General features: G+C 53.0%; 1 protein-coding gene across 10 annotated transcripts in view; it reads right to left on the reverse strand.

Annotated features, from left to right (window-relative positions):
- Positions 1-439: 439 nt before the first annotated feature.
- PFKFB3 (6-phosphofructo-2-kinase/fructose-2,6-biphosphatase 3) overlaps positions 440-13,357 on the reverse strand; it is a 78,970-nt gene continuing 66,052 nt past the window's right edge. For 4 of the 10 annotated variants that reach the window (XM_073229373.1, XM_073229372.1, XM_073229364.1 and 1 more), the window contains 10 exons: positions 13,014-13,221; positions 12,678-12,824; positions 12,403-12,507; positions 10,851-10,980; positions 10,167-10,229; positions 9,995-10,059; positions 8,161-8,334; positions 6,717-6,739; positions 4,373-4,425; positions 440-2,946 (listed from right to left, as the gene is read on the reverse strand). In XM_073229373.1, coding sequence (XP_073085474.1) covers positions 4,383-4,425; positions 6,717-6,739; positions 8,161-8,334; positions 9,995-10,059; positions 10,167-10,229; positions 10,851-10,980; positions 12,403-12,507; positions 12,678-12,824; positions 13,014-13,221 — 958 coding nt within the window. In that variant the 3' untranslated portion in view covers positions 440-2,946; positions 4,373-4,382. Of the gene's footprint in view, positions 2,947-4,372; positions 4,426-5,384; positions 5,499-6,716; positions 6,740-8,137; positions 8,335-9,994; positions 10,060-10,166; positions 10,230-10,850; positions 10,981-12,402; positions 12,508-12,677; positions 12,825-13,013; positions 13,222-13,357 lie in introns of all 10 variants that reach the window. The other 6 variants (XM_073229366.1, XM_037001433.2, XM_073229365.1 and 3 more) reach the window with 5 other exon arrangements.

A 13,357-nucleotide genomic window follows, 5' to 3' on the forward strand; every position in this document is an offset into this window, starting at 1 on the left:
ACACCCGGATGTGTTTGTCCAAACCCAGAGAACTGCACACTTAGGGAACCCTAGTGTAAATTGTGGACTCCTATTAACCCTATCATATCAATGCTGCCATATCAATTGTAGCAACCACAACATACTAACACCAGGGGCTAATAACAGGGGAGATGGTGCATAAGCACAGAGGGGTGTCTGGGGATTCTGCACAAGTTGCTCTTTTCTGTGAACTGAAAACTGCTCTAAAAAAAAAAAAGCCTATTAGTTTCTGTTTTAAGTTGACACAGCTTATAGTTTCCCAAATGCAGACCCTAGGCAATCGGAACTGCTTGTTCTGTTTAAAGGATGGTGACGGGAGTGGTAGCTCAAGGGCTGAGTGTAGAAACTTGGTGCACTGACCACAGTTGTCAAAAAATGACTCTTCTTTCCCTCAAAAACCAGAGGTGTACTTCATCGGTGTATGTCAACTAGTATTTTATTATTTTGGCAAATGCAAAATATACAAATTTCTGAAAGGCATCCCGTTTGAAAGCTGCCACAGCTTCATCCCAGGTAATTAATTCAGACAAATATACAGGATGCGGAGAAGGCGTTAAGTCAAGTCACACATAAGAGGCCCCTAAACCAACCAATGTCAACTAACCCAATCCATACAGCTTCCTATTTCCAGGCTACCTTATACATATTAAATAAATAAATAGCACATCCGCTATCAAAATAATAAAAAAATAAATTTCAAGTATTACAAACAAAAATATCATTGGTGTGGTTCAAACAGGTTTTCTTCTCACCACAAAGGAAGAGTTTTGCCCTTGGTCTCAGGACAGAAATAGAAGGTGGGGGTGGGGCGGGTAAGTCCACCCAGAAACAAATACGAGACATTAAAAAATTGGTCCCAGGTATTTTTCAGAAGGCAGGGACGACAGGCAATAGAGCAGAAGCCCCCAACCCACCTCACAAATGCACAAGCCCAGGCTGCCGATTGGGCAGCAGCTGGTTCTCCCCAAGGTCTCCCCCTGGGTCCACATTTAGTCCCTCCCCGTGCAGGAGGGTGGGGCATGCACCTTCACACAGCCCCCATGCCTGATCAGATCAGGGTCAGGTCTGACACCCAAAGCGGGCCAGGAAGTGGGGTGCAAGCCATTCTCAAGAGCAGAGCTGAGGGTCCTAAAAAAACGACCAAGACCATGCGCGCACACAAACACACACACACACACACAAGCTGCCTGCAAGGCTTGTGACAGCAGGGAAAACCCAAGCCTTCGGTTACACAAGGACATAAAGGACACCCTCTCAGACAGACTGCTGATGGGCAGGGTGGGTGGTGGTGTCAACAGCTGTTGTGAAACCCACAAACTTGCCTGTATGGTGTTGAAGCGTGACTCCATTTCCCACTGAATCCCAACCAGAGAAACATGCATTCTCAAAAAGCTCTTCTCAAGCTAAAAACAAAAGCAGTACTTCTCTCCACTCCCAGCTCCAGATGCCCAAGCCCTCAACCCACTCTCGGTAACTCCTTCCTAAGCCCAAAGGGTTAAGGATACCTGGCTCAAAAGCAGAGGGTGGGAAAGGAAAGTGACCTTTGGCACCGGCTGTCAAAGATCCTTAAAAGCGTCATTCAGACAAAATACCACCAAGTCTCCAAACTGTTTCTTCTGGGCCTCAAGACCCCCACTAGCCCCCGGGACTTGGAGACAACAAGGAGAAACCAGCAGGCAGAAATTACAGGTAGTTAGAACCGTATGTTCCACAGGTCCTGCTTTGAACCCCCTAAAATGCCACAGGTGCCATGAAGGCAAGGACATTCTCTCCAAGGAACCCAGCAGAACACTGGGCGCACAGCAGATGCTGGATGAAAGCGTGCAAAGTGAGCTGAATCCTGCCAGGAGGCCATGCACAGGAGGTCTTGCTGGGCAACACGGGAGGTTCTGAAGGTCCTGAAGGGAGGTGGCAGCCAAGCTCGTGTGCTTCTCCATGCTGTCTCCTAGGATCAGTCTTGAGATGATCCAGATGCTCACACCCTGGCCAGTCTCCTGGGGTGGCTGAACCCCTGTTGCATGGGCACGAGAGGCTCCCCACTTAAAAGCTCCAGCCCGAGGACACAAAACCCAATCACCCCAGCTCCTGATGATAAGGTGCAACATTCAGGGCACCCGTTCTTCCAGGAAAAGTGCAAAAGCAAGTGGCTCCCACAGCTGCCTCCCTGGGGCCTCACATCCAGGAGGGAGAGCACAGGTCCACAGAGTTCCCTGGGAGGGTGAGGCCTAGGGGTTTTTTGGCAAAACATTTCCTTTGCCTACACAGCCTGACTGTCCCTGTAACACCTTCAGAGGCAGGAGGCAGACCAAAAGGTGTATGAGCCTGCCTTGCGGTGGCTGTGCAGCTGACAGGCAGCTCCAGCCTGGGGACTTTTCCCTCCGCCTCAGGGAGGGCCCTGCACTGCATCGCCTGGTCCATTCTTCATCAAGATACAAGAGTCTCCTGAAGGTTTTCACTGCCCCTTTACCCTTCGGCTACTAGAATCTAGGCTCCCTTTAATTCTAGGACAGGGGCACAGAAACAAATGAAAACAAACAAAACTGCCTGGAGGCACCTTTGTCCTCTCCGAAGGGCCTTCTCTCCTCTTCCACTGCTCCGGGTCCTCACCACACCCTGTGGAAAGCTGGTGAGGCCACATAGTTCTGAAAGGCCCTGGAGAGCACAGGGTGGGGTGGCTCCCGCGTGACACAGAAGCAGGATTCCACACGCACACAGGAAAGGCATTCTGGGGTCTCAGTCACAGGTTCTCTTCGACCCGCAGACCCCTCTTTCCACCCCACCCCATTCCAGAAGTCCCTGGGATCGTTGGCCTTGGGCAGGTGGATGGGTACTATCTAAACCGCAGGAATGGAAATGGAATGAACCGCCGGGTCTGCCTCAGTGTGTCCTGGGCGAGTCGCTGCTGCTCTGGGAGTCTTTCACGTTCTGTTTCCAGGAGAAAAGAGGGGTGGGGAAGGGGAATTATTTACTGTCAGCTGCGGTCTGAAGCTGATGACTAAAGCCATGCAACTGAGACTTTGCCCCACTCCCCAGACAAAGACCACAACCCTGGAAGATCATCACCACCAAACAGGTGGAGGAAAGCCCAGGCCTGCCCAGAAATGTGGCCAAGCTGAGCCCAGTCACAGGAGAGGGGGCTGGGAAAGACCAAGACAGGCCCTCGAGGTGCAGTGGCCTCACAGCTGCCTGGAGGTGGGAATGGAAGGTAGGGGATTGCAGGCAGCTCTTGTGGGCACAGTCATTCTGCGGAGCGCTGGGTGTAGCATTTAAGGGACCCTCTGGCTCATAGTCCTGTAGAACTGAGGGTGCTCCCTGCCCCCACCCAAGGAACCTTGCTGGCCCTGGCCAGGCAGAAGCCCCAGGTCTCCAAAGAAGCACAATGACTCTCCTCCCAACTTGGCTCAAACAGAGCTGCACACCCCAGTTTTTGGGATCCAGATTCTAGGGAACAAGGGCTTGGCAGCTATAACACAGGCACTGGGCTGGCTGGACGTGGCCTGGAAGCACCCAGGCAGGAAGCACACAGAGAAAGCATGTTGTCACTAAAGCTCTCTTCCATCCTAATAAAAGCAATCCTCCCAGGAGCCCCAGACCCAAGAAGCTGGCCAGTGTTAAAACTTTCTTTAAAAAAAAGGTTCTTCAGTCAGCTGGGGACAGATGGCCGCTTTACCTAACCTTAATCCACCTTACAAAATAAAGGAAATAAAATTTCTAAAAGTGTTCACTCTCATCCTGAGTCTCTCCTCCAAGACTGTCTTATTGGATGTGGGGGTGGAACCTGGGCAGACAGATACATAAGGTACACCATGGCCCACTCCTGGCCCAGGCAGAACCGAGGGCCCACGGACAAATCTCTGGAAGCACTGAAGCCTACGCCCAGCTCTGAGCAAGCCTCTGGCTCGGCTCTGCAGCGATAAGATCATGAGACAGGCTTGGTGAATGGGGGTCTCCTGGGCAGGGCCCTGTCACCTCACAGCCAGAGAGAACCCAGCCAACTTGTGGGGTCACAGAATAAGGTGATGCCATGTCCCTGTGCAGCGTTGGCTCCAACCGCCCGTGGACATATCAAGCCCAAGGCTTTGAACACCCACGAATGATGGCAATGCAACAATGACAGTGGGGACCGCAGGCACAGGCTGTCAAATCATTCACTGTGGTGCCCCTGGCTCAGGACACATGGAGGGACAGGAGTTAACAAAGAAGACCTGGAGACAATGGTGCTGCTCTTAAAAAAAACACAAATTGTGGCAGGGGTTGCATGTGTCACAGACTTCACGATGACCAGGTGGTGGAGATGCCATGACTCAGAGATGTAGAGGGGACAGAGAGGGACATGCACTGAGCCATTTACCTTTCCAAGGTTAGTAAGGAGAAAACTTTGAGAAAATGTGACAGACAGTTCGTCTTTCAAGCATAGTGGGTGAAAAGAAAGAAACATGTTGGAAACAAGAAAAACAAAACATTTTTAGTACTATTTTCTCTGCAGTGTGCATCTGAAATTTAAAAAGCAAGGATGCATTGTGAATGCCAACGGGCGGTGGGCCCCGTGCACTAATGCAGGCCCGGTAGAGGGCAGCAGGGACCTGTGTCCGCCCAGGTATCATACCCGTTTTACCAGGAAACTTGAGCACTTGCATCCTCAGGAAACCACCTGGGACCCCTGGGGCTCCCCCACCCACCCTGTCTCTTCATGCTCCTGCTGCTCATGAGAAGAAATCCCACTGGCCTGCACAGAAGGAACAGGAGGGCCTCAAATGCAGGGTGGTGTGCACATCCAAGAGCCCTGGACACCCCTGCCAGAGCACAGGGCACCGACTCTGCTATGGTAACAGCTATTGTCCCCTGGCACTGACTGTGTGCCAGATATTTTGCAGAGTGCTACATCTATATTCTCATTATCAAATCACCTGTAACACACTGTCTCTACTTCATAGATGAGGAGGCTGAAGCCTTAGAATTGCATTACCTTGCTGGAGTTTCCAAGACAGAGAATAGAACCCAGATCCAAACCCAGCTTGATGTGAACTCAATAATAAATTGGGTATGTGCAGTCCCATACATAGGCTCACACTCCCAGGCGGGGCTGGACACTGGGATCCCAGAGAGGAGTGCAAGTGTGACGGGTCCAGAGAGTACATTTTTGCAGAACTGGAGGGATTCTGGCCAAGGGCGCTATTAGCCTCAGAAAAGGACCAGTTCAACTGTAGAAGGTGCGGCATGAGCCTGAATGGCTCCTCCCAGTAGGAAGATTTTCTTGGCAACATCAGGCTAGGGGTCAAAGAAACAGGCCATGCACACATGTAAAAGCCTCCAAATCCAAGGGCTAGCGTTTACACAACGCTGGAGCATTCTGTGCACATTACCTGCCTCCAGGGGGTAACAGACATGGGATTGTTCTCTCACAGGCTGAATTGAATGGACAGACCCACCATTAAGTCAACATGCCTCAGCCACAGGAAGCAGCTGCATGGGAGAGGCTACAAGAGCAGAAAAGGAAATCAAACCACTCTAGGCAGTACCTCACACATAGCAAATGTCAGGTGTCAGGGACAGGGGTGATGAACAGTACCTTGGCTGTTCCCAGAAAGCAGCAGACAGACAGCAGCTCTAGTCCTGGTTCTGCTACTAAGCTGATGACCACTGGTAAGTGACTTAACCTTGACCCCCCTTGGTCAACAGGGATGTTAGTTAACTGCCCTGTGGCCTCCTGGGGTTATTTTAAGGACTGAAAGACAGTAGATGTGTGCCAGCTAACTCCCCCTATAAAGCCAGACACGGGATGCGTCTCGCTACAGGTGATGCCACCCAATCTAAGCATAAGGCCAAACATCCCTATTTTCTCAGAACAAGCCACGCATTTACGTTTATCAGACTGAACTCCTCAAGCTGTTTCAGTTACTGCATGGGTTAGTTATGGCAACCTAAGCAGCAAAGGGAAGCCGCCAGGCATGACTGAGGAGCTGGAGAGGGTGGTGCTACTAAAACCCCAAGTTCCTGCTGTGGCTGGTGGCCTTAGAAGCAGTGGAAATGCTGAATTACCCAGCAGCTGCTCTAGCTAACTCCAGAGAGCTCCAGCTGAAGGGACAGGGAAACTGGTGATCTGATTCAAAAGCTGCACCCAATTCTGAGCAGGTTCCCACAGTGGACAATGGTTCAGATAGACCTCTCCAGAGCACAGGGTCCTGGAGCCCCTTGGGTAGGGTGGCCCCACCAGGAAGTGGGTGAACTACAGGGCTCCACCCCACCGCTCCACACCAGTGTGTCCACCTCTATTTGTTTTGCAGATTAGGCTCTGGGTAAAATAAATTTTCCTGCCAAAATGAAGGAGCTCTCTTAGGAGAAGCACGGAACTCAAAAAGACAAAGGGAGCTGGCGAGGGCCTAGTTTACCACCAAAATGTGACACTAAGAGGAAAAATCTAGACTTATATCAGGCCAGACCCCTGCACGTGCTCACAATAACCTGGGATCCCAAGAGGGAATGGGAGGACCACTGAGCAGGGCAGCACCAGCACGATGGAGCTCAGCTGGCATCCTACTTCAGTCCCTTTTCTAACAATTTCTGAATCTCCTTCTCCCTCCCTCTTATTTCACAAAATTGTCATTATTCTCAACATTTTAATAGGCAGAGGGCTAAACTGGCAAGCAAGGAGAAAAAGGTGTGAGCAGCAAAATTATTCAGAGAAAAATACTTACAAACAAGCTTTCCCTAGCAAAGGCTGCAGAGAGAAAAAGTTGAGAGAGAAGTCAGCAGAGACACAGGGTACAGGACCCAAGTCACCTGAAACCAGGACATCCTGTGGGGATAAAGCCCCGCGAGCCTCCCAGCCTGGCCCAGACTTCCTGAGGATTTGGTTCAGCAGCCCCCCCAAGGACTGTCCTGTCAAAGTTGGGGGAGCCCTGGGCCTGGTAGCCCCACACACGACCCCACCCTGGCCGTGGTCCAGCCCCCCAAGCGTCTGTGACAGCAGCCTCTGAATTCCCACAGGGTCACACCAGGTTGAGAACCACCTCAGTTCTCAGTTTTATTCAACAAAAACCACCTCTGGCTTTAGGCCTAAAAGGAATGTTAATTAGTTATTTCCTACTCCTACCCTCTCACTTTAAAAGATAAGAGGAGTGAAGGCCAGGGAGGTGACAATAAAATCCTGCTGGTGCCAGTGTCAGGCACAATTGAAGTAGACACTTGGCACAAATGACCTTATTGACCAGCCTTTGGCCATAGGTGCTATTCCCCTATTCCACAGATAAGAAAACTGAGTGAGGCCTGAACAGGTTCAGGACCTGCCAGAGGCTGCACAGCACTCTCCCCACATCCATTTCCAGACACCACCAGATATAATGGGCTTTGGAGAAATGCAGGAAGGATTGCAGGCCACAGCCCCGGGATCTTAAACACAAAATGTAGCCCGTGATTTATTTCTAAGAGACCAGGCATGGCTGAGGGGGAGTTGAGGGGTGCCTGGGTATGACCCAATTTTGTGGGTGGGGATCTCTGCATCTCATATACTGGCAAGGTTCTTGGCTGTTGCTGAGGAAAAGACTGGTTTTCTGGGACCAATACTGCCCAGTAGCCAGTATCTTTCAGTCTTTAATCTTCACAGTGTATGAAGTGAAATCTAGTTGTTTTTTTGCTTTCCGGTTTTTCACTACCTCAAGTAGGTATGTTGTGTAAGAAAGTGGCTATTTCCAGGTCACCTGACCCTGGGAGTCAGGCTGCCCGGGGCTTGACCCAGCAGTGCTAGCTGCAGAGGACATGCTCTGAGGACTCCCGTCTGATAGAGCTCTCCTGTAACAGAGTGATAGCACAGGAGGAAGTGAATAATATGAGTAGTGGGCCTGGGACACAGAAGATATCCTCCAACCACAGCCCAGAGCCAAATGGAGCCTCTGGCACTGGTGTTTTGCTTTAACTGTTTAAGAAAAACTATTCACTAATGTAAATGGGACAGACACTTGGCCATTTCCTGTGCTGGGAAGAGAGGCATGCATACTCAGCCATGCTCAGCACACAGGGACCTCCCAGCGTCACAACCCTGAGGGCTTCCCTGAGTTCTCTCCCCACACTGCGCCCCCACTGGGCGATCCCCACCCTTCCATACTCCAGACTCGCTCACAAGGGAGGACTGGGCGAACGCACTTGTCCGGGCAGCGGCGCGGGCACCTCCGGGGGCAGGCAGTCAGGCAGGGCAGTGGAGGTGGGAGCCACATGCTCCTCAAAGCTGCTGATGCGAGGCTTTTTGGTGGGCTCGGGGCTGGCTAGTGGGGTGACACTATTGCGCCTCATGAGCGGGGTAGGGCCCTTCTTGGCATCCTAAGCGAGACAAAGACAAAAGAGAGAAGGCGACAGTTACGAGGAGGGAAGGTAAATAAGCTGCAAAACCAAAACCTAAGAAGCCCTGCTTCCCTGCTCCCGGATTTCACTGACAAGACCGATCCCATTCCAGAGGACATGGGGTCGCTGTTCTGTCCTGAGTTTGGGCGAGAACAAGGGGTGACCTCCCTGGGCCCCATTCATGAGTCATTCCAAAATACCCATGGGAACAATCACAATGTTCCCGAAGCAGCAGAGGGAGGAAGAGCATACAGAGGATGATGAGGTTGCGAGGGAGCCCAAGGAAGGAGGCAGAGAGGCCGGGGCCTGAGACTCAGGCAACCCCCTAGAGGACAGCAGAATGGAAGGGAAGGGCTGGGCCATGCCAACCCCCTCCACTGGCACCAGCCAGGATCTGCAGCACTGTCAGGAGCAGCCACTGCTCCCATAACTACCCCCAGCTCAAGACAGTCAACGCGAGCTTCCACCCCAGCCAGGGGACTACAGATGCAGAAGACCCAAGGGAGGCAGGAACGGCCAAGCCAGCGCCAAACACCAGCCCTCCAACTGAGCCGTGACCGGAGCAGAGCCTGTAAAGTCCCCAAGGCCTGTCACTCTGTAACTCATGGCCCAGGAGCCTGAGCTGGGGTCTTTCTCCACCAAGACGCTGCCCTGGTTCTGCACAGTGAAGTGTCCAGAGGGCACAGGAGCTGGGTTCGGGCCTGCACCCACTGCAGGAGTCAGGCTGGCAGCTACCACTCAGAGCCGAAGTCAGTGCGGCCTCTGCTCCCTGGGTCAGAGGGGACAGTGCAGAGCCAAGGGAGCCAGCCTCGCTCATTTCAGTCAGTTAGCCAGGCAACTGCCAGAGAGAGCTGGGTTTTATGCCAAAGCCTTCCAAGCAACTTGGGAAAAGGTAAGTGTCCTGCACAGAGGGAGTGTCACACTCGATATAAAAGAAAGGCGCCGGCAAAGCCCTGCAGCTGACAGTTGGTATAAAGCAAGTCTAAACTGGCTTTCACAACACACACCTGGCAGAAATCCACTCTGCGGTCGGGACATCCAATGGGGCTGACCATCAAACCTCAACCTCCCCCAGTGGCAGTTGGAAGCAACCGGGCACCAGGGGGTCCTGCCACAACTTCCCACCCACCATCCATCCTGCCTGTTTCACAAATCCTGTTTGCTCTCTAGCCCACGTTCTCTGTCCCAACTTTGTCTTCCCTAAAATCCCGTACCTAGGTACACACAGGTGACGGAGCACACCTGCCAGTCCTGCTTTACCCAGGAATCTAGACCATGGAAGGAGCGTCAGACACCCCAAAGTGAAAGGCAGGAGTTACACTCAGAGCAGTGTGCATCTCCCTCTGTCATGCTCACTTCTAGGGTCAAGTAGGAATGGGGAAGAAAACATGGAAAGAAAGAAAAAGAAAGTGCCAAGAAGCCACCAGAAAGACAAAGTAGAAACACATGGATCCTGAGAAAAGTCCAGAAGGCTGGCCGATTCAATTGATTCCGGGAGAGCCGGCCGCTGACACAGACCCACTGTGCTGCAACACAATCAGGGGCTTCCCCAGTGTGCAAATCACTGTCCTATCACACGACAGTCCTCTGGTGGAGGACAGGATGGGGAGAAGGAGTGGACGCTCCAGCTAACACCCACCTCCGACCTCTCCCGGTGCGTGTTCACTGACTCCACGTTCAGGTAGATGGATTCTACCCGGCAACCTGGATGAGGGTGGGAGAGAGGTCGGCTTCAGGTTAAAGGAGAAGGCCCTGATGGCCCCATGGCCACCAGGGCAGCAGGCTGGGCAGGGGCTATGGCAGGCTCTCACCGTAGGCAACGGGCGTCAGTTTCAGGACGGTGTGGAGGGGGCACTTCAGGTAAGGCATCTCCTCTGGAGAGAAGAGAAGGGCTCCACTCTTAGATAGGAGATTGGAGGGCAGCACTCGCCCCCAGGAGAGCATCTGTCACACCGGTCCCCGCAGGTCCCAGCCTCGGGGCCTCCTGCTCAAGGCAGGTGGCCCTAGAAAAGAGGCCCAGCCTAAAGGATGAAACCAAAACCGACCCAAGCCCACCCTCCTACAATGACCTAAATTAAACAGACAACTCATTCCCCAAGCAGCACGGGTGTGTCAAGGTTCAGCTGATCCTTGGACCAGCACAGACGAACTCTATAAAGAGTTTCATTATAGTTCTCTGGGCTCGCTGTTCCTGAGAGGTGGCTGCCCTTCCCCACACAACCCAAAGCCCCTGAGCTGTGAGTGGATGGGGGCTTTCGGAGGCTGTTTCAAGAAGCAGGGAGGCCCATCGTACATCAAACTGCTCTGGCGAGTTTCCCAAGGGAAGGCCAGAGGCCTTCCCTAACACTCAGCTGCCCAGCATACCATCTGTGAAGGCTGGGTGAGGAAGATGGGTCTGTAGCACCCCAAACTCAAAGGCTCCTTTCCCTCCCTCCCTTTGGGGCCGCAACCAGACCCCAGTGCCCCAGGAGAAGCAGCTTCGGGGCCAGGGGCACCTGCGCTCTTGTCCAGGAAGTAGGCCAGGAGACAGCGCAGGACAGCCTGGTGGCAGATGACCAGCACGTTCTCCTGCCGCTCCAGCTCCATGATCACTGGCTCCAGGCGCTGGACCAGGTCCTGGTAGGACTGAAAGACAGAGGGACAGGGTGCTGTAGGGGGGCAGGGATGCCAGCAGAATGGGAGCTTTGCCTCCTGTCATTATAAACCACGCACAACCAATCAATCAACTGATCGCCTCTGTGGTTTTGGTGCTGCACCCCTTATGGCACCGGGGGCCCCAACGTAACCAGCTTCCTAGAAAAGGGAAGTCACCTGCATGTGGGAAGGGTGTGAGGAGTAATGCTCCAAGAGGAACATAGGCCTGTCACCCTCTCTCACTCCTTCCCTTCCCGAGTCCTCTACACAGGGGAGGGCACAACCCTACACAATCCTGACACCCACTATGATGTAGATGGGCCTTGAAAACATTATACCGTGATGGACGTTAGACACAAAAGACCGCACACTGCACAATTATTTCCCCTGATAGGAAGCGTCCAGCACAGGCAACTCCAGAGACAGGAAGTAGACCAATGGTTGTCAGGGGCTAGATGGGAGGGACTGGGATTGACCCCCAAAGGATGGGGTTTCTTCTTGGAGTTACGGAATATTCTAGAGTTAGTGGTGATGACTGCATGGCACTGTAAATATACTAAAAGCCACTGAACTGTACACTTAAAAAATGGTTAAAATGGTGAATTTTGCATTATGTGAATTTTTTCTCAATAGAAAGAAATTGAAAAACAAGGGGCAAGCCTGTGATTTTGAGACCACCTGGACTCCCACTCACACAATTGTCTCTGAATGCCCTTCCTCTTCCTAAGCAGATTCCAGGGCATGAGGGCATTCTGTCTGAGACAAGAGGGCAACACCCAGGCATGAGGGATAATAAGACAAAGGCTGAGCTGGCTGTGGACAGGAAGGACCCCCATGGGGTGTCCCCATACTGAGACCTGCAGCTGACCCAAGACCACCTCATGCTGGACTCTCCATCTGGTGCTCCAAGCAGCTGCTCACTCAGCCAAAGTGGGCTGGCTACACAGGCCCTTGGGGGTGCCTCCATCACTGTCAGCATAGTCTACACGAGACATGTCCACCAGCGCCATCCCACCCGCAGGCCAGGAGAGCCCTCGTGCCGAGGGAACCATCACGCATGATGTCACTCTTCCCTGCATGCTTACTGGAGATGTACCTCTCACTGTTGCTCACAGGAAAATACAAGCTTCTCTTGGAGCTGTTCAGAGGGCTCAAATTAGAAGACCCAATTCAAAGGTGAACTTCCTGGATGAGCATGGGACAGCTCCAGGCTTGGATGTCAGAACCTGCCCCTGAGCACATGGCTCACAGTACTGTCATCAGTAATGGGTCCATCAGATCCCACACCCTCTCCTGGCCTTGGAAGGACTGTTAGGAGCCCCTCCATGAATAGCACACACCTGGTCATTGCCCCGCGTGAGCCAAGGAGTTGGGGATGGAGGGAGAGCGGTGTGGACCTGCCAGCTCACATACCTCCCCGGTGGGGTAGCGGTAGTAATATTTGTCCTGCTCTCGCAGGACGTACTCCTCAGGGTAGGTGTCCTTGATCTCCTCGTAGGTCATCTCCTCACAAACGCCCTAGCAGAAACACCCAGGTCACTCAAGGAGAATGCCCCAAATGGCCTCCTAGAGGTGGTTGATGCAGCACGTGTGGATCTGAAAGCACTCTCGGGACCTCGGGCACACTTGGTGGGAAGAGGCCACCTATCTGGCTCCCACCCCCAGGTCAGAGCCACAGCCAGACTCACAGCATCGATTTCGTTGAGCGCCTTCCACTGCTCATAGGGAAGCTGAAGGGCTTCTGCCGTCTGGATGGTACTTTTCAGCTGGCTGGTCCACACCCTGAGATCCTTTAGGTTCTGCTCCTCCACAAACGTGCTCAGAGCGTTGGCAAACTGAGAGGGCACATACTGGACTCAGGTACCTGCTCCTCTTGGAGAGGCAGTGTGGGACTCCTTCCCACTGCACGTCAGGGGCGTGCCACTGTGATGTCATTGCAATGTGAGGAGGACTAAGAACAGCTGGGGGACACTCTCTCCAGCCCCTTTCTTCAAGCTGCCGCCATGCCCCTACCCCTCTCCTACCTTCCTGCCCCTGCTGGACAGGCCCGAGTCTCCTCCGATCTTCCCCTGAAGGTTGTGCTCACTCTCTCCGTGCCGACACAGGTAGATGGTACGAGGCTGCACGTGGATATTCATCAGGTAGTACACAATTCGGCTCTGAATGTGGTCCTGAACTCTGTTCACCAAGAATCGCCGGCCCACATCGATCACCTTAATTAGGGATAGATCCCTGCATAGAAGGCAACCAGCTAATTAGAACACCCCCAGCAGCCCAGCCAGCCCAGTGTAAATCCCCAGCCCGGACCTAGTACAGGCTCAGCCCCCACAGAAGCACATCGGGCTGTGAGCTCCCTGAGGGCACAGAC

The sequence above is a fragment of the Manis javanica genome, chromosome 2 (genome assembly GCF_040802235.1).
Source record: "Manis javanica isolate MJ-LG chromosome 2, MJ_LKY, whole genome shotgun sequence".
Taxonomy (NCBI): Eukaryota; Metazoa; Chordata; class Mammalia; order Pholidota; family Manidae; genus Manis; species Manis javanica.